The following is a 27,091-nucleotide window of genomic DNA, read 5'->3' as shown; positions in this document are numbered from 1 at the left end:
CGCCAATTGTAACTTAGAGGCGAAATCGAACACTAATTTTAGGAACGTCATCGAATTTTGAATTATTTTTATAACCTTATAGACAGAACAAAAACGTGTTTGCCACAAATCACAAGTCTGCAAGAAGTGGTTTTTCTGCGAAATCTACCCCATAATAACATAATTTACCAATTTTTGCTAGTAGAAAAAAAATGAGGAGCAGATTCTAAAATGCGATTTGTCCAAATTATGAAATTCACAGAAGACGAAAAAGTTAATTTTAAATATCTTTTATTCTTACGAACAAAATTGTAAAAATACAAATCCCTTTGTGCTTTGTATACGAGGAGAAACTGCTTTTTTGCTTCACCCCTCCTCCTAAATACGCCACTGGATCTGTTCATTCCATCTCGAGACTGAAAACTGAAAAGTCCACGTCTGTCGATCAGTGGCAATTACCTAAACACTTAGGTATAGTTTTGTGCATACATCTTTTTTTTTCTTAGCAAAGCTTATTTTAAAATACATTACCACTTAGCATTCAAATTATTTTACTTAGCAAATCACTATTATTTAGTTAGCACTTTATTGGTATCCAAAGAAAATGTAAGACCTATTACTATGCAGGATCATATAAATTATGAGTATTTACTAACTCGAAATCTTTACTAACGTAGGTAATTGGTGATAATAACTAATAACCCAATAGTACTTTGCCATTGTAATCCGAAATATGAATATTTTTTTTATTCATACAATAAGTTATTAGAGAAGAATCGAAGTGCAGTAAAGGGGTTGAAAGAGAAAGGGGTGCGCTAATTCAAAATGTTTGTCGGAGGTTGAATTGGATGAAAGAGTAAAGAGGTAACAGTCAACCGAATGATATAACTTCTTACACATGAAGGTAGAGAATCAGCTCAGTTGAAACGTAGGGATAAAGATAAGAATACGGGCGATAGCAATCAATAATGCCGTCTTTAACCGCCGCGTATCAGATGATTCAGAGATGATGGTGATGGGGAAGAATGGAAAGGGAGTTGTGAGTTGTTATATTGTCAGGACGCCAACACGTGACCGAGCAATCACACATGCTGTTACGGCTTTAGAATCATTAGTGGTCACGGAGGTCTTCCGATAAAGGCAACATATGTACGCCTTCAACTGACACCAAAACTGTCGAATTTATTCACGAATCTTCCCTTATGTTAAATTTCGATTTATTGCACACTCGGATATTTACTATTGTGTTTCGCCCCCGATTACTACGACTACCTCGAGCTGTGCGATGTTTTATGGCAAAATAAAAATTTTGATAAAATGCATTTATTCACTCCTCCACAATGGAGACAGAAGCGTTACTCCATGGGAAAAGCTCTATAGATCAACGTCACCACTGTTAAATGATATTTAGTCTACTTTTAATTAGTCATTTTCGAAGAACTTAATCCCATAAATCTTAAAGTAAGCGAAAATAAATTGGATTTTTTCCCACAAAACGTAATTGATGTTGCATGATATTTTTTTAAGCGATTCTTTAAGAAAGTTCCGAATTGCGCTTCACGAGTCAACCCTCAAATCCCAAACCCCACACCTACACGCTGACCAACTTTCATCAATTTACTGCTAATTTACAAAGAACGGACACCACTTCAAAACAATAAATTAAATAGCCTCGCCCTCGGGTAAAATATCGCTATCAACAAAACTTAATTTATGTAATTGATTTCGGAGATAAAAGCATCGACGCTGTTATATATTTGCATAATATCAATGAATATCTCACTTGCAAAACTCGTTACCACACTCCACAACCGATCCGTACCTTGAAAAAACTTAATTACATTAAATACTCGCGTAATATGAGATTTCATCACTTAATCCCATTTCGAAAGAAATGATAATAAATCTTTACACCAACTAATCTGAGCCCACTCCACCTTTCCCATCCTCAAAGCTCAAGCATGACCGCTCGTCCTGAAGTACAAAATTTGTCCACGATAACTGTGATAAAAAAAATCAAATGGTAAAGGAGTATCCTCTATGACTCAACTAGTGTATGAAAATATAATATGTGACCGAATTGCATGTGAACAAGTGAATGGCGTATTTACATATTTTAATTGTATTATTAGGGAAATCTGTGCGGTAGCAGCCCTCTGTCAGCGTTACTAAACCTTAGCCTAAAAACATGGATGATTATAGTGGTTGAGTCAGCAGATGGCCTTAATCCAGTAAAAATATGGGACTTATCGTTGCATAATAATCCGTCCCCTGACAATAAGTCAAATGACAACTTCGGTAGAAACATTAGTCAATAGGGGGAAGCATTTAGTTCTGATTCATCACCTCCCAATCAGTCGGGGTTTAGGTTGGTAAAGAGCGAACCCTAATCAAAGTACCGAACTAGTGATAAATAATGCATGATGGCATAAAATTTAAGGCAAAAACTAGTAAATATACGTGACAGTTAGATAAGAAAATAGCGAAGGGAGAAAAGTCGGCTTGTAAAATCACTTTTGCAACATTTATTTTGTAGGAATATTTATGTATGGACTTTCCTGAAAATAGCGTGAATAAAAATATTCTTCGCCAAGTGGAAAAACTTAAATTCAGGTATAAGTTTATAAGTTTGACAGAACTAAATCGTCTTGAATTCCATTCTTTGAATCTTTTCGATACGATACAGTAAAATGTGCCGATAAGAATAAATAATGCGTCTTCATTGGAGTTTATCTCTCGTTCTTTTTGCCTAACATGAACCCATTTCCCGTGTTAATCCCGCCATGTCCATGAACGACGACATTATTTAAGTCGGACTAAAGCCAGAATTAACTGCCAGTTAAAAGAACACTCGTGGAAAAACTTGAACGCTCATAATGCGAAAAGTTCACGATACCAAATTTAGACATCCAATTACAATAGTTACATGATTTGTCTGCCATAATACATTCAACTTGAACAATTCGAGATCTGTTTGCTTCTTAGGAATCTGCAGACGTTTCATCGAGTTCGCCGCGTAGAATGTCAAATACGTACAAATGCTGTATCGAATACGATGCAAAAGATTTTCTTATTCCACACTCAATATCTTAATGGCGCTTCCATATTTTTACATTATTTTAAACCTATTTCCATATACGTCTTGTAGTCAACCATGGCTCACGAAAAATATTCATAACATGACGTTAATAAATATTAACCACAGATGGCAAATTTTCTACGGATCCTGCATACATATGAACACCCAACTTTTCACTTTAAAATAACCTATCACCAAACTCAAATAACCTAACTTTAATCTAACTTATAACTAGATTTAATATTTCCTCTTATCTACTATGAATAGCTGCATTTTATGAAAGTAATACTTGATGACTTGATCAAACTCGAATCAAAAATTCCAATTTGTAAAAGGAAAGCAGGCGCTCAACAACCCTTGCATGACAACTTAATTTACAGATTTTAGACAGATTTTACAACATAAACATCTTTATGCCAAGCCTTGGCTAAATGTACGTCTTTTACGAAACAGAACATACGTTTATTGCTAATTTGCAAAAAAATTGACGTTTTTGGAATATTTAGAAAAAAATTAACAGAAACACTGTGTACCATATATTATAGTCCAGTGAATAAGTGTAAACACCCAATACCAATAAAATTTATTAATTTAATATTGCCAGGAGGTTTCCCGAGCTATTTGAGGTTCGAATTTAATTAAATAATAATTCCGATACTTTGTTTACGATAACAAACATGCGCGTCATTATGTGCATAAAAATGTAAAATTTTTGTAAATAACTAGGTACACTAATTTTAAAGGAAAAAAAATAAAATAAAAGACCGCAACTGTAATCCGAAAATTTATTGTTCTAGAGACATAGAACTTTACGAAAAGTTTACATTGAGATAAATAAATGTGATGGTATTTATGCACACAGTTATTATAGTTATGTATATATAAACACATGAGGAAATGGTTTAAATTTTTAATTATTTTTATTCGTCTCATGTTTGAATTGTGAGAAACATATCCATTTAACGTAATATTAAAATTTTATCTTTCTACAGAACTTAATTTTTCTGAACCCTTTAAACAAGAAACCGTCGGTTGGTGAGAATCTAGTAAATGAAAATGATTATGAAATATTCTTCTTCCATCAGAAACACAAATTACACAATACAACATCGACCAGAGTTATAGTTTTACATTAAATTTTATGAAAAACACAACATCGCTATCTTATAATCTTATTTTATTGAAGTGCATAAACTTGTTTATTTCCCATATTTCCTATTTGAGAACTTCACGAAAGGATATTGAAAACTGAATAGGTACAACAATATGAATTTTTAAATAGTTGCAACAATTTATAAAGTATAGTCTCATTTTATATAATTTTTCCTCAAACAACTAACTCCATATTCATATACCTAACTTACCTTCAAATTGCCAGAAATTATAATAAGTGTACTTAGTAAATGTTAAATGATACCACAAATTTGTCAATCTTACTTACAATTCATATTTTTTGGCAAAAATTCCTAGTCAATTTGAACGTCACAATTTTTTTTGAAACATATAAATGAAAATTCCGGGACCACTAACATTCGATAAGACTAAAAATATTTGCACAATTATTGAAATCAGCCAGTATAATAAGAAAGATATAAAACACTGAGTCTGAAATCATACGGACTTATTTATTTATTACATTCCTGTGTAATTACAATTTTTGACGTGCCGAAAAGAATGTGTTTCCAATATCGAAAAATTACTTCATTTAGCCGGCAAGTGATTCGTTTAGATCATTTTCCAGATAACGATTGTTTTTGAAAATTTTGGTACATATTAGAATGGAAAATGACTAACACATTTCATTTCCAAAAGCAGACATGAAATGATATTATCTGGAATCACGAAAACACTTTCACTTTTTCAATTCAATTAAAATATTGTTACCGCACAGTTTAGTTTCAAAACAAAATCTATTAATATGCATCTAACTGCACGCAATGATACATTTACTGCTAACGTTTGCATTAGATTAAAATATTATACCAAACAATTTTAATATAAATATTAAAAACGCTAATAGCAAATATTAAATGTTAACAAATGGTCACAAATAAAGTTGTGGTTTTATTAATAAAACCAGTGTGTTTTGAATTTAAAATTCTTGTTTACAGATGCGCAGAAATAATAAAATACATTTTTGCATTAACCTGCTTTTGTATAAAATAACACACTTTTGTTGTCTGCGTGAAACGTTTGAGGTTTAATGGTAAAATAGCAGTAATATATGCACATGTATTCCGTATCATCAACCACACTTCGTATGTCTGTATGTAATGTATCACCTTTAAAAATCTCATATGTTTAGACGCATGGCGGGATTAACTAATTTTCATTTTATTTTCGCGCTGCACCTGTCAAATCACTCTACATTACCTAGAAGCATTTCCTCTTTCTACTCTTAAGTGGTGCGTGAAGCACGTTTTATACAGTAATAAGATGTTTTTGAAAAACACATGCAAGATGCTGGTGTTATTTAAAATTTAAATATTTTCATTTTGTGTGTCGCAGTTCTTACAGTACATTTTAATGCATTTGAATGGTGACCTATATTGCTGAATGTAGAGAAGGTTGTATATGAATTTCAAACAAATGCAATAAGAAATATAAAGGAAAATTTGTTCAAGAAAACATAATTGGGTGAGAAATAAATACATGTCGAGTTAAGTCCTATCTCTAAGAAATACTTACGAAATTTTTAATTAAATTTCAGCTATTTGAAGTTTGATTGCATTGAAAGAAAAATGTTTTCATTATGCGCGAATAATTCTGTAGGAAAGCTCCGAGCTTTCTAATTGGAAAATTAGAATCGAACGAAATAAACATTCAGAATGTGAATCGTACATTCCTAATTTAATAACAAGAGGAAAGCTCAAAGAACTATCTCAAACATTAATAAATGAAATTAGCCATCCCTCAAAGCCTGTCAGCTACGCCAAGATGAAATTCTGTAGGAGACCGCTTTGGTCTTCTAAAAGTATTAAACTTACCATTAGACGTTGCCCCCGTGGAGGAGGCAGCTTGAGCAAAGTAGAAAATACTCAAAAAAATTAAAAGTTTTTGACACTTTCTTTTTTTATTAAACATAACGGACAGTCCTTACAACACAGTTCGTTTTGAGTTTCGATCGAAATTTCCGAGCGCGTGCTTTTCACATTCAGACCTCGTGTTTACGTCTTTCCAGTTCTAAGCGTCATATGTTCTCTCATCAAAAACCGGGGAAACACTAACAGTTTCCAGTGAGTTTTGCCGCTGTACCTTCGCTCATGCGCCTTTTTCGATTTTGGTGCCGGCTTTGGCCAATCACGCACCACAAGGTCTTACCAATAAACCAATAGGAAAATCAAAAGACGTTACATGGGAGGGCCTAGGACATGTAAGATACTATGTAATTAGAATTATAACACATAGGTAGGACTAACTCCAAATAAAACTTCAAATGGGCACGTGCTCCACTGTGTCAGAACTTTGCATCTTGATCGCCTGTTTCCCGCTCGACATGAATCATTCTGAATAAATCTTTCAACAGCTTTTAAAACGTCCATTTTAAATAATAGACACTCATAAAGATTGGAAAAAGGGCGTTATTGTCATTACAAATCGCCCACCTCCCTCCACTAAAAAACAAAAATTATTACCTACGACAAAAAATTTCTTCACTGTCGACTTGCTAATACCAAAAATTGTAGTAGTTGCTAATTAAATGGTAAAATCGAGGTCAAAATGTGTAAATGTTACAGTAGATGCAAGTCTTACCACAAACACTACTGACTGCGCCAATTAAACAAGCCGTCGTTTTAGTAAAAAACTGATTTCAAATTAATTCTATAAATGTAAACTAAGGATGAACAAGGCTGCCAATAAACAATAAAAAATAAATTAAACTTACTTTGATCAAGACATAGTAGATGTGGTTTAAACAATATGAAAATGTCTTACGTATTTTTGTTAATTTGAAAAATTTCATAAAATTAGAACAATAATTCCGAAAAAATTTCAGTAGTTTTAAAAGTTTTTTTTCTTTAGAAATTGTCAAGTTTTTTTAATAGACAAGTAAACAACACTAATTTATCTACAAACAGCTCCAACCCATTTAATAAAATTGCACTAATGTTGCTCATTTTAATTTTAAAACAAAATTTAATTAGGTAGTGGTGCCAATGATTGCTTGAAATAATATAAATATATTCAATATACCATCAATAAATTCTCTTATTTGTATATAAATGGTCTTGGTGAAGCCTTTCTCCTGGAGAGACCGAGTTAAATAACTAAATCATACATTATATTAAATTAACACAACAGCCTAATAAGTTTTAATTAAAAACAGATACAATTTTTTACAAGAAAGGTATGTACCCAAAACAGTAACATAGAATTTTCAACAGATTCGGAGGTAATAAGAAATACAATACCGAGATATTCGATTCTGTTTTTTAGGCTAAACGTCGGTATTGTGGCGTCGACGATGAAATTAAGCTCAGACGTTTATAAAAATCATCGATTAAGAATTTTAACGTTGTAGTGCTTAGCAATGGCGAATATTTAATCGAAAAACTTATCACAATATTTTAACTAAATTAAAAAGATCATTCTTCCGCAGCAGATACTAGTGAAATCTGTTAAAGCTCAAATTGCATTAAAACTTTTTCCATAAAAAAGAGATATAACTATACATCTTCCACCTTGATGCTATTATAAGCAGAACTGAAGTAAACGTTTAGACCAGTCTGCGTCAGTCGAAAAACATGAAAATTATGGCTGTTGTATCTTATAGATTTATTAACCGACTAAATGTAAAAGAACTGCTTAGTGTACGAAGACATTACGTAGTACGCTTCGCTAAAATTTATTTTCGTGCATAATACATTAAAGTTTTGTCCATAGTTTTTAACGATCTCTCTTTAATAAAAATCCTTGCATTTTGAACCAAACATTAATTTACAATATTGGAATATTTCTGATTTACTTATGCTAATCTTATTGCAACCCTAAATTAGAGTAGGTTGCGGGAACAATTATTAGTATTGGATCTTCCCATTATGAAGTTTGTGCATAAGTTTATAGATAATTGGTCCCTAGGTATTTTAAAACCGGAAATAAAGCAATACTGAGGCCTGTCGTTCAATGAGGACACAATACGGGTATAAATAAGCAATGGAAAAATAACGCACAAGTAATAATGTATATGTTATATTAAAAATTATAAATTACAATATTTCGCACGCACGTATGTTTACAAGTAGCGAGTCTTTAATTAATCGTTAGTTACTATTTACAATTCAATTAGTTTAAAATTTGGTTTAAAATTAAACGGAATTTATTTTTTCTTTTTTATATTTGTGATAAATTCAGAAATATTTTCCACAATCTAATTCCAAATCGAGCTTTAATCCAACAATTGAAGTCTTGACCAGATTTTCGTTTAGATTATATTTAGATAATAATACTGAAACTAAAACGTTAGAAACCAGATTTATGTTAAGTGTTTCAAGTGGGAAAATAATTTGAATAAAATGTGGGGGTGTACACAATGATAGAGTCCATTTTTCGAATATTGAGCAATGTGTTTAGTATGTTATCTAGATTAGCATTCCCAACTTCATTGAAATGCAGTGAACGAAAGGCGCCAAGACGTCCCATGGGTGCGTCCTGATGATCTGTCAACATGCGTCATGTCTCATCTAACGTTCCACACCACACTGTCAAGTCTTATTTCACAGTTGCTGTTACGTTCAAAACCTTATCACCATATTTCTCCGTCTGGTTCTGTATTTGGAAAGACAATGGACGATAGGTCTTGAAAGAATTTTCCAAGTTTTATACTCTTCGTAATATGGGAATTTAATTTTGTGTGAATGTTAACATAGTTTACATACCCCTTTTCAACGCATTGTGTCTCGGCCATTTAACTGGAAAAATTCACACTTGAAATGATTAAACTTTCGTTTCGCTGCCCGGCTGACGATTATTTATTTCTTTTATCAATACGGCAGAAAGGTAAAGTCAGCCGTACCCTCAAAAATTCAGCCCACGCCTACTAAATACCCCAATAAGAAAACTTTGGCAAGTTTCGGTTTTATTTTACTCTAGAGTTCGTCTGCTAGCGGCTAAATGAGAGCTATCTTCCTCTCTACACGGTCATCTCGTGGCCAGTTTATAAATCAGCCCAACATTCAGAAAGTTGTCTTAACGAACCTTTGCAAGTAGTAACGATCAAAAGTCAATAGCCAATTTATTTTCTACATTCAAAACCACGTCCAGTGTCTCCTCTTTTTCTATATTTGTACACTTATTTCATTTTCATTCATTTATACTACATAAAATATTCACTCATTATCTATCTGTATAACAATTATGATGTCATTTTCAAAGTCAACAAAAGTAGGAACAATTTCTGCCTTACCTTTCGCGTTCTGCGAAAACATCCCACACTTATTAGTAAATGCTAGGTAATGAAAAATTTAATAAAGACCATTCCATCGTAGCAGCACGAAAATGCACGTTTAACAACAATTTGTTTCAAAATTCTTCTCCCAAGAGCAAATACCATATGTCACAATGTCGTATGCTTTATTAAAAATTAAGTTGCAACTATTCTTTCATTAATTACTGCAACTAACTTGTCTAAGCCTCCGTTTTCTCTGTACTAGTATTGCGGCAGTTTTTTATTACTAAATTAACAAACCTAAATTAAGTGTAATGTTTATAACAGACACATAGCTTTGCAGTTTAATTAATTTACTTACCTTTGTTTTTTACCTCCCACGTGTGCTACAGTATTGTTGTAAACTTATTAGCTAAGGAAATTGTAAACGTAAAAATGTGTAGCAACAAAGACACTGGCAAATTGGCAATAAACTTATTAAATTATTGTTAACTAACATATTAATTTAGAAACAACAGTATTAATAGCTTTATAAAAGCGCAGCTTTTGTGCAGGAATAAAATTAGTGATTCAGATTTCCAAAAACTAATACAAATCGAACAAAACAGACAGAAATAACACAATTAGAGCTCGATTTGACGGTTGCTGGCATTAATTCAACCGTATCTCCTCAAATAAAGCGCAAACCTTAATTAGCAAAGACGAGATTTTATCATGGCCCTAGGTAAGAGTGGATTTGAGCTTTTTACGGCCCTAAACACTTGTGGTTCATCTACTTTGTTAGGTATAGTGAATCACATTATGTGTGGGTCCGCAGTTAGCTACCTCTAATATAATTAACAGGATTGCTTTTCACCGTAAAAGAGAGCCTATTGTTGATGCGTTTTATTAAAGGTGGAATTGATTTATTAATTAGATGGCAAAGCATTAGGCAAGCGTGTCGTTTAGGTTGGAGTGAGCGAAACAACCAAACTAATGATAGGAAAAAAGGATCGAAAAGTTCAATTTTGTTCAGGATTTCATCACAATAAATCTAAGTGTACAGACGATGGTTTCGGAGACTTATCATTCTCATTGCCAAATAAAACGTGTCTTTAAATTTAAAAGTTTGGAGGAAAGTGTCAGATTGGTGTTATTTAATTAAAGTAAAGTAATAAGCATTATGTGTAATACTTGCTGCAAGAAACTTGCCTCTGTGGCAGGTTTATAAATTAGATTCTAAAATGATCGTAGCCAGTAATTAGTGTTATTCCGAGATAATTACCATGGAGATGCCATAATTAAGATGAAGTGATTAAAAAATATTTTATGTTATAATCCTAAAAAGTATTTAAAGGATATAACAGTTTTATTACTTCTGAAAACCCAGTATACTTTGCTGAAAACTTCATAAATTGCCTAAAGGCGAATTCCAGTTTCTTTAAGTCTTAATCATTAGCCCAATACAAAAATTGGCTCTTCAAGGGAATTTATAAAATATTTTACCACTTAAAGTGCTTATGCATTGAAACACTTCATCTAAAATTCGTAGTTAGTTTCATGAGGCTACGATAATACGAAATTCGTGTAATTGTCTTTTGCTCGTTCCCTGTTAGAAATAAAATGTGGATAGGGAAATAAACCAGGTCAGCACATTAATCTCCTCCTAGCATGCATATTTAACGCAATACGTTTGCTTAACCACATTCGACATCAAACCTAAATTAGGTTAAAGGTGGAAACAAAGCAATAAGGTAAAAAGTTGATGAAGGGATGGTCGGTAAATGTCTGAAGCTAAACTGACGTATATTCACTAATTTATATTAATGGAGATATCTAATGTCCGATGACGGGGGGGTGAAAATACTTCCTCCACACTGTTTATCCAGCCATCATACCGGACGTACGATATAATGAGTTCCTTCTGATTACCGGCATTGTTATATCCACACCTGTCAACCTTTTTCCATTTATCGAACGTGTTTTAAAAATTATTTTAAACAAAATGCACGCTGGACCATTATTTATAATTTGCACTTTCTTAATTATTCCTTGGCTTCTCCTCTATTAACGGTCTAATTAGTTGGAAAAATAAAACCATGTTTTTATTATTACTTGGCGCTTCGTCCATTAATTATCTTATTATTGCATTTGGAAAATGTGAGCGCATTGTGATTTTACTGAAAGCTTCATCCGCCCCAACAAAGATTAAAATATAACTGTACTTCACAAAATAAATCTATTGAATTTTGTTCCATTTCGAAGCTATTTTTTATTTGCGCAATTAGATACATAATACACCCACTCATAAATTAAATTGGCAACCGTTTACAGTTGTACGTTTTAACGAAAGATAGAAATTGGGAATAAATGTTTTCGCTTTGGTGGCATTAATGTATAAAACAATGTTTTACTAGAAACAAAGACAAAGAGTCTCTATTTAAAGAATGCTCGTATGTTTACCTATTTAAGACGGCAAAGTAATTAATGGAATTAAACGGTCTTTGAATAGAGGGAGAGTAAAAATGTCTCACTGAAAAATGGCCAGGTGGAATATCTCTGACCATAACTGTTTTCCTAAAAAAATACACAAAGATGGATCTTGAAGACAGCAACTGCCACAAAAAATTAAACAGCAACACCGAAGACATTTTGAAAATTTTTATATTTGTCACTAAAGCAAGACAAATCGATTTTTTGTACAAGTCTTAGTTCAAATAAATAAATAAATGAACATAGAAATGATGAATAAAAAAGGCTTGAACAACAAAAGTGTACATATCCCTTATTAAAATATGTGGTTTTGTAATGAAAGAACTGCCGTGGTTTACTTTTGAAAGTCATTTTAAACCAAAACTTGTTTATCATTATTTAGATAAACGTATTTTAATTACGATGTTAAATACGTCTTGGTTAATCATAAAGATTTTTTCTGTGGATATATACTTGTGCAATGTAAATTACGGTCTCGTTTGTAATTAAAATATTCTGCTTGGACGCTTCTTTGCAGATTCAAAACACGACTGACTCCTCTGATGTCAAGCTTGCACTTGGTAGTTGTTAAATACACAGACGATGGGAAATATGAATGAGAATGATTCAGTGTCTTGCAGCTTCGGAGCCCTCCCGAAATTTTCAAATAAAATTCAGTTTCATTTTAAATACTTGAGGTGAAACAGTGGCTTGTGAGGCTTTTAATACGTCTTAATAAAGTAGGGTGCGCTCTTAGAAGGGAAGGTTCTCTTTGTGGTAATAACTAATTACTTTGAGGGATAGTGAGAGCAATTTGAATTTTCCACTCAACATTTGAGTATCGATGCACTAACAGAGTGATATTCCCTAAGGCTTAACACTTCTATCTACATCAGAATATTCCGGTAAGGGCTTCTCAAACAGTTACTCTTTGATAGGATGTGCAGTGCATCGAGGTCGCCTAATACTTGTAATTATTATCGATTTTCACTTTCTCAAAACATTTCTTGTGCGCCCAAAGTGTTCTGGGTCACAATTAATGCGGTTTAAGCAAATGCTTTCATAAAAAATAAGTTTGGCAGTTTTCTTGTGTACGAGTATATTTATTTACGTATCAGAATTTTATATAGTTATTATAAGTAAACTTAGCTGAAACTGCTTGAATTAGTAAAATAGTTAGCAATATGTACGTAGATAATACACATTTTAGTTCACTAGCAATGAATAAAATGTCAGTGATCAAAATTTGGTTTTTATGCCTGCTTTGTACGTTGATTTAGTTGTCTTTTCATGTGGAAATCGCACGGTGGTTTTTTACATAATGTAGTAAATTGAGGAAATTATAAAAATTCTCCAAATGTTTCACTACCAAGACAGGTTAATGCAAACGGAAATCACAAAACTGGAAACTCCAGGAAACATCCGTAGATCGTGGTGAAAGGTAAAATTCATTCACACTGAAATTTAATTTAATCACAGTCACAGAACAACCAGTCATGAATTTAAAAAATTATATTAGCACATGTACTATTTTGGTTTGAGTTTAGGCATTTGTAGAAATTTAAATCAGTTAAGTACATGTCGACGGCGCTTGAATGTGATAAATGTGTAATGAAATGAAGGCGGATGACGTTAGGAAATTTGTATCTTTGAACGTGAAATATTTTTCCTGTCTTGTAAAGAAAGTTGTTCGGTGTTCTTTATGTTGTGTTGAGTAAAGATGACCGCATTTGAAGCGAGTGGATGGGGGTGAGGTTTGGATGAACAATAATTTTGAAGAGAAAGCAAGTTTAGCAATTAAAATGTTTGTGAATGTTCAGGAATATTTGTTTTTCTGTATTTCTTTAGGAATGTCAATGAAATACCTAACTTTTGAATAAAACGAAATTCCGGGAAAATGAAAATTGTTAACTTTACGCTGATTAAGGTAATTGTTTGACGAAGTATCAGTGGCTTTCTAGAAAGAGATGAATAAACTAAAGTTCAGGTAAATAATAAAGAACAATAAATTACTTCCAGATTTATGTAACAAATTTAAACTTTTTTAATTAATTTCTCTAGAATGCAATACTTTTGGACTCAGCGTGGAGAAAAAAATTGCTAAATCATATTATCCTTAATCTTCTGACAAGGAACATAACGCCGAGCATATTTTCATTTCAAAACTTTATAATGCTATTAAATGAATAAACATATTTCTCCCTTTTAACATGAATTTCATCCGCGATTTCAGTTAAATCAAATCAGTCATTACTGCATTATTTCCCTTTAAACTTAAATTGTCTTCTTAGACATTTATCGCAAATAACGATATTCGAATAAAAGAATTTATGTTGTAAAGGTGTAAAGAATACCGAATATCCGATTTAATTATTTTTAAAATATTCTGAAGCATGCCCCAATTTTTCCACCTACTTGGGAAAATATATTAAATTTAAAGATAATCTACAATTTTCATAAACACCTTTTTATACCTTAAGGAGAACCTTATCACGCTAACTCTGAACCTCACCATTCACAAACTCTTTTGTATCTTCCACATTACCATAATTATGTGGAACAAGCAAACAGCTTCTGTTTAATTTCATCAAATTTGCCACAATATTAACAAAATTATTCTCACAACCGTTTTACTTAATCGCCTAATAAACTAAACATTATGTACACTGCTGAAAACATCCTTAAGTAAATAGCAAAATACATCGGTGGCCTCTTTTAAAACAACGTGCTTCGCGTAGTATTTGTGCTGTGTAAAAATTTCAGTTTCATACAGCCCTAAGTAAATAAAATCAAATCACTTATTGGAGATTTGATAAGGAATATCGACGTTTTCTAGGTGCTCGCATTTTTTTAAAGCGGCTGAGCTTTCGATTGAGCGGAAAGTCCTCTACATTGTTTATTTTCTTATTTGGACCCTCATCGTTGGTTCTTGTTTCTCTAATATGGCTTTATTCTCTTTGAATGACAATATGGGATCCATATTGAAATCGAAATGGACTTTAAAAACAAGAAAACATATCCTATTTACAAAGATATGAAAATATCCCGTATACCTATTGTATCGTATCAACAGTAGTAACATAAACAAAAGTAAACAAATGATGTAGACGTGTCAAACAATGTTCCGTCTCTGGGCTTCCCAACTAAGGAACACGCGTGGCCACAGATGTGCCTCACTCATTCCGAACTTTGACTTTTCTAAATCAGTTCTTGGTTTGAAGCGTGACGTTCGATTTCATATGTCAAGATTACAAAACTCTAGGTCGGCCCAAGTAACTCGCCTTTATAAAACCCACCAACTGGCTACAAAACAAAGCCTACGAGCACTTTACAAATCTAATCTGAAAATTTCAAGGGTGGCATAATCAAACTTATTACAAAATTAGAGCAATAATAATTAACATTTTGTAAAAATTGTACTAAAACCACGGACATTGTTACAACAAATTATCGCAAGGCACTGCAAAGAACCAAAGTTACCATAATTAAGAACTAGAAATAAACAGGCCATAAGAAAGTCTGGAATGGAGCAACCTCTACTAAAGCTCTGGAAAATCCCTGGTAAATCATTTCAATGTAGAAATTCGTGTACGGTGGTTAAATTCAAATCTGAAGTAGAATAATAATCGGCAGGGAAGAACTCTGAAGTGGAAAATGCAGCTCTCCAGATAGAAAATAGAAAAAATATACAATAATTTTTATTTTTCTCGGTCTCCCTGAGAAAAATCTCTCAACAAGAAAGGCTGCAACAACAAATTAGTGTAATTATTACAGTAATTGTTTATTTTTAATTTGAATTGATTTAAATAACGCCCGTTTTGTAAGTTACACAACTGAAAATTGTTAAACACATCAAATAATAAACGTAAATAATTGATGTAATAAAATAAAACGCCACGACTTTTTTATTTTATAAAAACAGCGTAACATTGAGTTTTCCGTCATTTCAAACAATTGCTCCGAATAATTATGTTATTAATACTTTTGGATTTTAGTCGCAGTAACGCCTTTTTTCTTTATAGTAAAGTTCGCATTAAAGCGTATTTGGTTAATTTAATCATCATTCACTAAAATGCAATTTCAGTTTGAATAGTTTAGTGATACACAACGAGGAAGTAAAGTACACACTGGATGCTCCTTGTCACCACTTATACTTGCAAAATCGATATTTTCTGCATAGGAATAAGAAATACAAGAATTATAAATTAGTTAATAAATTTAAACAACCTACTAGACCTTAGATTTTGAAAAAAAATTGAATCAAAAATTTTCCCGCAATGGAGAACCAGAATGGAGACCATTTGCTACAAATCATTACTTACCTTCTACAACACAGTTTCATAATAAAACTGAGGTCTCATCAATTTTAAAACTGCGTAAATCTTATGTAGTGTTCTTGAAGCTGAAGCGCCTTGCGATATTTTTTAGTACTTTTTGATGCTGCAGTTTTGACTCTTTCACTTACCATGTGAATCTTCATTGGAGTTGGAGAAGCCTTTGGACTCAAAGTAGAAAGAACTTCAAAACACAATACGCTTCCATTTTAGAACCACTGGCTTATACGAACAATTTGTTTTAAGATATTGCTGGTATTTGTTACCAGATCAAAATACAAAATACTCAAAGTATTTTACAAATTTTTTATTGAAATATGAACTCAGCGAACACTTAAACAAAAGTTACAAAAGTTATGACTTAAGAATATATATTTAGCGGTTATATTAAAGAGTATCACATGTGATGTGAACGTTACGTAAACAAAAACTTTAAATAAAAATTGATACATAAAAAATTGAACGAGTAAACAAAAAGTACATTCAAAGTATTTTACCTTTAAAGGTATCACGTGGAGATACATTAGTATCGTTTATTAGATAATTTCATCCTCTAGTAAATTCAGAACAACCGTATCAGCCTCACTGGGCGATCTTGAAGTTTTAGGAGTGCTCTGGTAAAATCTATTACCATAGCCGAATGATTCATCGCATTCCTCAATATCGTCCCAAAAATGTGGAGGTATAAGATACTCAATATCAGCAGAACTGGCGCCGTCAGTATCTAGAAGCGATTGAAGGTAAGAAGGATCACCATTGGTGCCGATATAATCTATTTCGGGTGTTCCAAATTCTTCTTGGAATGGTAGTACATCAGACGATTCCGCCGCAATGGATTGTGCCAGTGCAGTTTCAGGTTCTAAACCTCCTATTACCTGATCCATTGTTATTTCAGGCGTAATGAAGCTCAATACGCCGTTTCTACCAATGCGGGGTGTTAAGAATTCTTCTTGTACTGGTAAAGTATCAGAAGATTCGAACGCAGTGGGTGACCCTTCGGCACCAATATTCGATTCAGATGCCACACCTTCGATTATCGCGTCCATGGTCATTTCAGGGGAAACGAGGCTAGATGCGTGGTTATCATCTCGGCCGGATGTTGCGAATTCTTCTAGTAAGTTTAATATTTCAGACCATTCGGACGCATTGGACGACGGCCGGTTTTCATTATCAGATTCAGATTCTAGACCTTGGATTATTACATCAATTGTTATTTCAGAAGGGATAAAATAGGATGCGAAATTATAGGTTACTGAAGTATTTCTACCTTCTGAATTAGACTCCGCAGACTTTTTCGGTGTCGTAATTTTTTTATAAAAGTAGTACCCCAGAGCTCCACAGCCCATTAGCAAGGCACTGCGAACTACCCCTAGAAGGGAAAACACGAGCTCAAATAAAGTCCTCAAAAAGCTAATATCAACTCTAACTTTCTACAACTAGAAGAAATAAATTAGAAAGAAAGCCGTGTTTTGTATGTGAATGTGTAAACAAATTATATTTTTATCTTCTTATTTTGACTTTAGTTGTCTTTATGTCGAATTATTTAGACATTTACCGGAATAAATGCTCCACGTTCAGACGGTTTAAGTTTATGGTGACGATTTGAGTCACCAGTGTCATTCAATGAACCACCAAGTTTTGAATTCATCGCAATGGAAATAAAGTCGTTAATCGCTATATTTAATAGTTAATATATCAATTTCAGTGTTTATAAGTTGTCTAGCTCCCACCTAACATACGTTTCTTGATTGTTTGTGTCTTATCAAAGTGTAAGTTCTCGTATTTCCACTTCCGAGAAGAAACTACGAATTCCAATCTACCCAATTTTGAAATTGGGAATCACGACTCATTTTAAGGCAGGTATTCCTTCAAATCCTATGTAATTCCAAACAATTACGCAAGTATCGCGATAACGCGGCGGAATTTCTATAATTTACGGAATAATTTGGAAGAAATTTGCTGTTACGTCTAAAACAGTAACAGGCGACAGACTTGAAAGAAACAGAAGGAATGTAGAAAAGTTGATTACTTACTCGAGGTGGTTGATCCTCCTGCGAAAATCATTTTGTCCTCACTTTAACGGAAAACATGTGCCACAGGTTAGAATAAAATTGCGAAAAGTAGGTATATTTTGCTTACCTCGCTTATTCTTTCAACAACCAAATGAAACAGGGAAACTATATACACGTGAAAACGTTGTTTTACGTGTACTTTCTCAAAAAAGTTCTTTTCTAGACTAGTTTTTAAGAAAAAATAGAAACTGGGTAATGTATGGTGGCACTGTTGTAGAAGTTTTGTAAAAGACAGTAGAAGGGTGGAGCGTCTTGCCCAGTTCTAAACTGCGCAATTTTATTACAAAAGCAGACCAATGAAAGTATCTAAAATATTGCGCGTATTTTGAAATGAAAACACTGCGCAATTGTATGACAAGAGCAGACCAATGAAAGTATCTGGAATATAGCGCGTATTTTGAAATCAAAACACTTTTTATTACTAAAAGCAACTTGGATTGTCTTGGCATGAAAGCGACTAATAAAAACATAGATTAAGAACCCGATGCGCCAAACGTGTATTTTATACACAACGCGTTTCAACCACATTATCCTCAGGTGAGAACATTTGGAGGAAATTTTATTTATTTCCTTGACCGTATTCTTGTTTATGATTATTTCTTCCGCTACCGTTAGTTATTATTAAATTCTCTTTCATTAAAAAAAAACAAACCACCGAACTGCCTGAAAAAAGGTGTTATTTCTATTTTTTTAGAGCGCTTAACACGTACTGAACTAAAAATTTAATTCGGCGGAACGATTTCGTGTTCAGTTAAGATCGTGCATATGAGTTTTTGTTAATGCAAACTTTGAAAACGCCTATTCTCCTCAAATTACCAAATTTGGAGCAAAACCCGCTTCAAATTATTATAAATTTATAAATCATGCACGTTGAAAGCATCGAGAACGCTTTTTTACACGAATATGATATGTTTACTAACATACATTTGTTTGCTGAATGTTTTTGCGAGCGTATATTGGATTGAGGCCCGTTCTCAACGTTAATACGCCCCTGTACATTTGATGCACTACGAAACCCGTCTATAGGCAACACGTAATACACCGTTAAGTGCAACCCACTGTTTTTGCGGTACTTTCAGAAATTATTCTAAATTAATCATTTTAGAAGTGATCTTTTAAATCACTCAAAAAGCGCTTCTTTCTTTTTCTGACTTGGTGGCAAATTTTTGAGTATATTTTTAAAATTTGCATAAAAAGTACGTAAGATACACGTTACTAGACAAAGTGATATTTTATTATGACTAGTGATATTTTATTATACACTTATTACCACTTTTGTAAAAAAATCTCAATGTCGAATTATATTCGTGGTCAAAAATTCTAGTATGGCGTGTTAAAAAACACTTCCAAAATTTAAATTTTATTTTAGAGCTTTAGGCAATTTACTTTGCCATCATGTTGGTACTGAAAACACTAAAAACTACGTATGCTGCGGCTAGAGATATATTTTGGATGTTTTTTTATTTTGCACAATAACACTGAGTTCTCCTTTAATAATTTATACCAACCTTTTTTAAATGTCTGAAAACGTTTCAGGTAATTTTATGAGCCTTAGCAGATCCGCGCAAAGATTGTTATCACAATAATAATTTTTTCTCAAGAAATAGTTGCTCAAAAATAATCTATTTTTAGTTCGAGAAGGGGGCTTAATAAAAGTCGAATCATTACGAATGATGTGTAAAAAAATTTATTATTATAAAAATAGGCGGTATCGTGTAAAAATACAATATCATACATAAATTATTCGAGATAAAAATGGAATGTATAATTTAATACATAAAAGTAACCAGTAAGTACAAAATATTGAAACCTATTTTACGCCTCGAACCTAAAACTACGGTGCTTAATATTCAGTGTTTAGCAGATTCTTTAAGTCTTTTAAAATGACGGATTTCCACCTAGCTGCGCAAAAATGGTATCAACACGAGGATTATAAACATATAATATCAGCTGAGTGGCATGCTAAAATTATTACAGGAAGTCCAGTAAGACAATTAAAACAATGTCATTTTCAATAGAGATATGCATAAATGGAACAACGTTCTAGAAATTCATACATTAGAATAGAGCATGTCATAAATTTGTGCTGGATGCATTAGTAGGTTCCAATATTAACCGAAGACAAATTAGAATACTGGCCTCACAGCAATTTCCATATCAGGGTAAAACTGTTCATACTGAAAGTTTGGATACAAATTAAAACTTAAACACGGAATCAGTGAATTTTCTTGAAACGTTTGAAGCGATTCGAGCAAGACATCAAAGTCAGGTCTTTCGTCCATGTCAATCTGCCAACAGCTCAGCATAAACTGATACAGTTCATCGCTGAAATATTGCATTTGCGGTAAACGTAGACCTTTAATAATTCTTTCAGGTATTTCATTATTTGAGAAATTACCATAAGGAGTCCCTCCTAAAAGCAAGACCAATTAAACTATAAAATAAATTCTTCAACAAATACCTAAAACACAAATCTCCCACAACAAGCATCCAAAAGACCAAACATCACTTTTCAAATTATGCGCCTGGCCTTTGAACACTTCCATCGCCGTCCAGCGGGTGTAGTCAGGCAGGTTATTGTGACTATAAAACTGCGACAGTCCATAGCCGCTTATCTTGGGGATGAACCCGTTCGCCACCATGACATTGCGCGCACAAAGCTGCTTATGAATAATCTAAAACAAAACTCTATAACAAAACCTGCCAATAAGGTGACTTATCTTACCTTATTAGATGCTAAGTGGGACATCCCTTTCGCTACATTTATAGCAATATCTAAAGCTTGATTCTCAGTCATGTTGCTAAATTTCCCAGGCAGTGAGTCTCTACTGCCCAACAGTAGATCTTTGAGATTCATTGATACATACTCTAGGACAACAAACACCATCTGTGACGTCTCACAAGTGCCCACTAAGGCAATAACATTGTCGTGTTTTCTCGTTTTAATCAGAACGTCTAAATCTCGAAGCATGTTCTTTTTATCGTCCGCCGACAATTTCTTGTCTTGAATACTGTACACTGCCACTGGTATTAAGGTGCTGTTCTCGTAAATCGAGCCACTGTTAACTCGCCCAAAACGGCCAATGCCCAGCAAATTTGTAGGCTCGACTTTTAGCTGATTGTAAGGAATCGTCCTCACCTTCTGCTTCAGATCCCGGTAGTAGCTCACTTTCGTGTGCTCTTCTTCAGGGATGTATCCGTTGTTTTCCTGTAAATAAAGACCAAAGTTGTTCTCATTTTTAATAACTGTCCGCTTTAGCGAATTGAAAAATTCTTTTTATTAAAAAATTATTGATGTGGACAACGGTGAATACTTACAACTTCGATCATTGGTCCCTGAAGGGTCAACTCCTGATTTTCCGACAGTCTCTGTCTTCTAGTGGTGACTCGACTTTTCAAAATAATAAACCCGATGATACCGGCAATAAACATAAAACTCAGCAAACCGATAGCAACTGACAGTCCGATAATAACAGCGGGCGAGTCACCACTGACTTCAATAAATTCTTCAGTGCCGTCCGTATCCGTATGTTTTAAACTACTGAAAGCTCTTTTCGTTTTGCCATTTAAAGTGCTCACAAGCCCTATTATAATGCTGTAGTGAACATTGGTCTCCAAAGGCGCGTTATAGTATTTTCCGTAATAATTCTTATCGCCAACAATAAATCTCCTCTGAATGTTCTATAAGCCCCCTTATAATTTTACATAGTACAGAACGTCAAGACAAACCTCTGGCTTCAACTCAGCCGTAATGTAATAGTTTATACCTTCCCGCTTGGCTTCATAATAGGACTTTAGTGAGTCCTCTTGGAATATTTGTTGGCTGTCGTCATTAAAAACAATGACTAGATAGGACGTTATAGGCCCATTGCTATTCGACGTCTCTGATAACTCAATTTCCATTCTGTCCCCGTCTCGTTTGATAATGTTCGGACTTTCGGGTGGATTTTCGGGTTCTGAAACAGCCAGTAGCGCGCTAAACACACTGAAAAATACTCACCTCGAACTTCAGTCTCGATTACTCGCGAAAAGGGCGCCCCACAACCATCGGGCGAGAGCGCGCATAAAGTTACATTATATTTAGTGGCCGGTAAAAGGATAATTTTTGTGCTGAACGTGTCGTTCAAATACGACCATTCCGGGCTATTTGGAATGTAATTAGCGTAAGTGTGAATCACTGTGGCTTTTATCACGTAACCGTTTATTTTCGTGTAAGACTTTGGCGGCTTCCAAGAAATGTGGGCACTTGAGTCGGTCACGTTCGTTAGTTTTACTTCTTCTGGGGGCCCGGGGACTGGAAACGCCGATTAACTTTGATATTTTTATTCCGGTATTACCTAAGTTGCCGGTCGCAAACACGTCGGTTACGTTGTCGCAAAACCCGTCACAAATTTGGTCGCAAGACAGTGTGTTGTTAACTTCCTCGCCCAGATAATTGCCACAATAGCATGACCTAGCGTTTTGGACCATGGCGTACCTGGACAGGGAACGGTTAAAGTTGGAAAAGTTAAACTGTGGCTACCTGTAATATCTCGTTTTGCACTCGTTGATACATTGCTCGCTTGTTGTCCAAGACACGTTGTAGGTTTGTGTTGAGAAAATCGTTTTGTAACAACCTTTGAATCTATCATCTGCGCTTAAAGCCGTACTTAAGAACAGTATTAAATAGAGCTTGATCATTCTGCGTGTTTACAGCTCACAAATCTGAAAGTCCGGTTTACGAAACAACACAAACTAGCTTAATCGTCGGTTTGTTTACCTGTTAGTAAAGTCGTCATTAATCAGCATATTATAAAAGAAACTTGCCAGCTGGAATATACAGCAATATTTTCACCGATCAATAGATAAGTGTATTGGAAATGCTTCTCTTAAGGTTAAACTAAGTAAAAATGCAAATGAACACACCCTGAGTGACTAATCGCAGGTGTAACACGTGAATCGCCCCAAACTCAATTTTTCGTCAACTTGCTTATAAACGATGTCTTTTCTTTTATTACAGAGGTATTGTGTGTTTACAGTTTTTATCAGTTTGTTTATTTTACAAAACTAAATGCTTTTCACAGGTTATTTCTGCCTGTCAGCTATCGCTGTCAATTTTTTCGAAGAAGCGAGTGTTACATTGTGCAGCAGACCAATTGTATTATGCATTGTGCTCAAATTGCCCAAAAAGAAATGTACACGAATTGGATGGTCCGCTGTTATTGTCAGGCGTTAGATCGTACGAACAAGTTGTTTTTGCAAATCGAGTATATTCGTTATACGGCCATTTTGTATCACCAATTCAATAAACAATGTGTACATTTGGACAATGTATTTACATAGATTACTACATCTGAGTATGTTTATGAAGAACAATTTGAATTAAATTAATTTTGCCTATACATTCCTGCACGTTATTATTTTTTTAATAAATTTTTATTAGAGAGACTGTTTCATTTTATTAAGCGATGTTAATTGTTTTTGTGCTATTGCAAGTGTTACAGATACTTTTTTATTAAAATGTCTCCTAACAGTGCACGAGTACAGAAACATTTAACATTTATAATTCTTTAAATTTGGAAAAGAAATAAAACGTTCTGTTTGAATTTCCCGCTATTATCGAGTTAGTTCGTTTTCTCAGGGTTTGGTAGCGCTTTGGCGAGAAGTAGACAGAGAGATTCGATCCTCCCTCTCTTTATTCTATGATCAACGGTTTCATTCAAATCAAAACCTGTGTAAACTTGTTAAAGGCTTTAGTTTTTCTGTGTAATTTAGTTGTGCCTGTTTTTGATATGGAGAAGCAAGGTATGTGCGATAAAAATCACTTTCTCATGAAATCATTGTAAACTACGCATTTTCTGAGTTCCAAGAAGTGAAAAGCTGTAACAAAAACTGTTAATTTGTGTAAATGTAAGTTGTGCACACAAATTTTTGGTTAACGACCGGGATTTGTTACAAAATTTAACACTTCAACAAAAATGAATATGTATTATTGTTATTTCTTATTAGTCACAATGGATAACGAGGAAGAAAGGCCTGCTGATGTCGAAGGGCTTGCTGTTGTCGAAGGACCTGTTGATATCGAAGGACCTGTTGATGTCGAAGGGCCTGCTGATGCCGAAGGACCTGCTCATGTCGAAGGGCCTGCTCATGTCGAAGGGCCTGCTGATGTCGAAGGGCCTGCTGATGCCGAAGGACCTGCTCATGTCGAAGGGCCTGCTGATGTCGAAGGGCCTGCTGATGCCGAAGGACCTGCTCATGTCGAAGGGCCTGCTAATGTTGAAGGGCCTGCTGATGTCGGCCTTGAAGAGCCTCCGGTAAACCGTAATTTTTTAAACAAATTTTTTATAATGCTTATGTTTTTTATATCAGATGCTTGATTTGGCGGCTGCCTTCGAGAACCTGAAGATTGAAGGGAGTTTCCTAAGCAGTCCACTTGAAGTATTCATTTTGGTTAGGTATTTTTTTTATTTTCATGTTTAAAATCGTAGGAGTCTGTAGCTTTGATGACCGAAGAAGTGGCCTCTTCTACATCTGCTACCGACTGTAAAGTTGTTTCTAAAGCAGAAGAGACGGGAAGTGTTACAGATATGACAGAATCCAAGACCACGTCAGATGAATCTTTTAAAACTGCTGGTGATATGGTGGAGGAAACAACTACGTCAAGTGAAGTAGAGGAAACGTCGAATACTGCTAAAGCGGAAGACGTGGTACCTGGTTCTGACCCTTCTATAAGAGTTGGTAATGTGATAGAGGAAGCAACTACTTCAGAGTTGAATACAACTTTAACTGAAGGAGCGGAGATTGTAGCAAAAACTGATTCTTCTATAAGAGTTGGTAGTATGATAGAGGAAGCAACTACGTCAGGAGGTGATATCAAAACAGAAGAGATGGTACCTATTCTCCCGTCGAATAGTGGTGTTAGCGTGGTAGCTCAAGCGACTGCCTCAACAGCGAATATGGGCGATTTCGAAGATACGGAAAAAATGGTGTCCAATACTGGGCGGTCGAAAAGTGCTGATAGTATGGTGGTCGAAGCCACTGACTCAACTGCAAATATTGCAGAACTAGATGAAATGTTATCCGCAATTCTTCCGTCTAGGAGTATTGATAGCATGGTGGTGCAAACAACTGCCTCAACAGCGAATGTTAGCGATCTCAGAGACTTTCTCCATCGAAGCAGAGAACATGCCAATGCTTCCACACAGGTATGTTCTGAAGATTTTAATGTCGCCGGAAGTAATGTGGCACGTAGATCAAGAAGAAAGGGGAAAAAACACAGTAAATAGTTAAATAAAAAACTTAAGTTTTGAAGTGTTTTGTGTTGAAATTATTATTTGAACGTTTTTGATGTAAATGTATTACTCGTGTTTTCATTAATTTGATATGTTCTGAAGATTTTAATGTCGCCGGAAGTAATGTGGCAGGTAGATCAAGAAGAAAGGGGAAAAAACACAGTAAATAGTTAAATAAAAAACTTAAGTTTTGGAGTGTTTTGTGTTGAAATTATTATTTGAACGTTTTTGATGTAAATGTATTACTCGTGTTTTCATTACTTTGATATTCTGTAGCTTTAATGTTTTGTTTTTGTTTCGTTCTGTCTTAAATATATAATAAATGTAGCTATTTTTCGGCAGTCGTAATTTCGTTGTAGAAATTTTTAGCAGTGCCTCCGTCACCGGGAATTTCGGATTATGATCTCTATCAACATTTGTTAAAATCGGTAAGATATTAAATTAGGTATCACTACAATGACTATTGAAATTTTAAATAACTTAAGTCTCCAACAACATCAAACCAACAGTTGCCTAGTTATCAAAAATATTTGGTCAAGAAACTAGAAGTTAATTCTTTGCGCAAAAAAATTGCTTATATAACTATGGAACTTCTTCAAAAAGAAGCAGAATTGATTAAAATAAGACCAGACTATGTCATAACACAACCCATAAAAATAAAGACTGAATTGAAGGAGAATGGAAGTGGTAACAATGAATTAGATGAAGCCTACAAAAAAATTGCAAACTTGTCAGACGAAAACAAAAAATACGTAAATGATTTGAAAGAGCTTCAAAATAAATGTGAGTCAACCTTGAACAATTTCTCATTACTCAAAGAAAGTCACTCGAAACTTGAAAACGAACTTCAATTGGTGAAAGAGGATAATGTGAAATTAAGGTACTTATTTTTAACTTATTTTCTCTTAAGTTACCTACTTGAAAATTATTTAGGTGTGGGTAAATTTTTGACTTATTTATTTTCAGCGAAAGTTTGCGTCAATATGATGAAGTTATGAACGAGCTTTGTAAAAAAAATAAAACAATGCGAGAGATGTATGACAAGGAATTTGAGAAGAGAACTAGGCTTGAAGCAGAAATAAAGAATCTAACACTAGAGTAAGTACAATAATTTTGATTTTTTTCTTCAGTCAACGTTATGTGTTGTAGGGGATTTAACGGGGCGAATGAAATGGCAGAAAATAGATTTAAGGCGAAAATACAAGAAGTCACTAATCAAAACAGTCAGTTGAAGGAGATACTTAAAGTGTTACGTTCTCAACTAAACATTGAGTAATACATATTATAACTTTGCGCTTTTTTAACATTATTATTTATTGTACTTTCAGGCACGATAAGGAAAATAAGGCAGCAGCGGCTAATTAGAATTGAAGTTAGAGTTAATTGAGAAAAACTGTAGTATTGTTTGATATTTTTGTTTGCTTTATTTTTTTTTTAATTAATAAATATTGATTTTGGTTTTATATCTATTGTTTGTCTTCTCTATTTTCCCACAAGGTATTTATATAAACCGCCAA

General features: G+C 33.9%; 4 protein-coding genes across 10 annotated transcripts in view; 1 reads left to right on the top strand and 3 right to left on the bottom strand.

Annotated features, from left to right (window-relative positions):
• The window catches only part of LOC662797 (lachesin), a 79,891-nt gene extending 73,598 nt beyond the window's left edge, over window positions 1-6,293 (bottom strand). For all 3 annotated transcript variants that reach the window (XM_008195116.3, XM_008195117.3, XM_008195118.3), the window contains exon 1: window positions 6,046-6,293. In XM_008195116.3, the coding sequence (XP_008193338.1) occupies window positions 6,046-6,142 (97 nt within the window). In that variant the 5' untranslated portion in view covers window positions 6,143-6,293. The remainder of the gene's footprint in view (window positions 1-6,045) is intronic.
• A 10,257-nt stretch (window positions 6,294-16,550) lies between these two features.
• On the bottom strand, window positions 16,551-18,539 carry LOC103313004 (uncharacterized). 3 transcript variants are annotated; one of them, XM_008195114.3, is made up of 4 exons: window positions 18,368-18,539; window positions 18,262-18,302; window positions 17,496-17,597; window positions 16,551-17,417 (listed from the first exon to the last, which is right to left on the bottom strand). In XM_008195114.3, the coding sequence occupies exons 2-4, from the start codon at window positions 18,290-18,292 to the stop codon at window positions 16,765-16,767; spliced, it is 786 nt and encodes a 261-aa protein (XP_008193336.1). In that variant the 5' UTR covers window positions 18,293-18,302; window positions 18,368-18,539; the 3' UTR covers window positions 16,551-16,764. The 3 variants fall into 3 exon arrangements, with proteins under 3 accessions (XP_008193336.1, XP_015835248.1, XP_008193337.1); XM_015979762.2 differs by having other exon boundaries at window positions 16,551-17,597; XM_008195115.3 differs by lacking the exon at window positions 17,496-17,597.
• A 1,432-nt stretch (window positions 18,540-19,971) lies between these two features.
• On the bottom strand, window positions 19,972-23,374 carry Wsck (wsck). Its single transcript, XM_008195112.3, has 10 exons — window positions 23,206-23,374; window positions 23,060-23,162; window positions 22,823-23,004; window positions 22,638-22,777; window positions 22,301-22,594; window positions 22,030-22,256; window positions 21,619-21,981; window positions 21,026-21,508; window positions 20,762-20,975; window positions 19,972-20,713 (listed from the first exon to the last, which is right to left on the bottom strand). The coding sequence occupies exons 3-10, from the start codon at window positions 22,978-22,980 to the stop codon at window positions 20,427-20,429; spliced, it is 2,166 nt and encodes a 721-aa protein (XP_008193334.1). The 5' UTR covers window positions 22,981-23,004; window positions 23,060-23,162; window positions 23,206-23,374; the 3' UTR covers window positions 19,972-20,426.
• A 106-nt stretch (window positions 23,375-23,480) lies between these two features.
• On the top strand, window positions 23,481-27,037 carry LOC103313003 (uncharacterized). Of its 3 annotated transcripts, none has more exons than XM_064359562.1 (9): window positions 23,481-23,636; window positions 24,289-24,596; window positions 24,652-24,720; window positions 24,771-25,487; window positions 25,934-26,002; window positions 26,060-26,454; window positions 26,541-26,672; window positions 26,724-26,846; window positions 26,903-27,037. In XM_064359562.1, the coding sequence occupies exons 1-9, from the start codon at window positions 23,609-23,611 to the stop codon at window positions 26,937-26,939; spliced, it is 1,878 nt and encodes a 625-aa protein (XP_064215632.1). In that variant the 5' UTR covers window positions 23,481-23,608; the 3' UTR covers window positions 26,940-27,037. The 3 variants fall into 3 exon arrangements, with proteins under 3 accessions (XP_064215632.1, XP_015835242.2, XP_015835243.2); XM_015979756.2 differs by lacking the exon at window positions 23,481-23,636 and adding an exon at window positions 23,832-24,084; XM_015979757.2 differs by lacking the exon at window positions 23,481-23,636 and adding an exon at window positions 23,934-24,189.
• Window positions 27,038-27,091: the final 54 nt, after the last annotated feature.

The sequence above is a fragment of the Tribolium castaneum genome, chromosome 10 (genome assembly GCF_031307605.1).
Source record: "Tribolium castaneum strain GA2 chromosome 10, icTriCast1.1, whole genome shotgun sequence".
In the NCBI taxonomy this organism is placed as follows: domain Eukaryota; kingdom Metazoa; phylum Arthropoda; class Insecta; order Coleoptera; family Tenebrionidae; genus Tribolium; species Tribolium castaneum.
The sequence above is the reverse complement of the archived record's forward strand: the minus strand, read 5'-3'. Positions and strand labels throughout refer to the sequence as shown.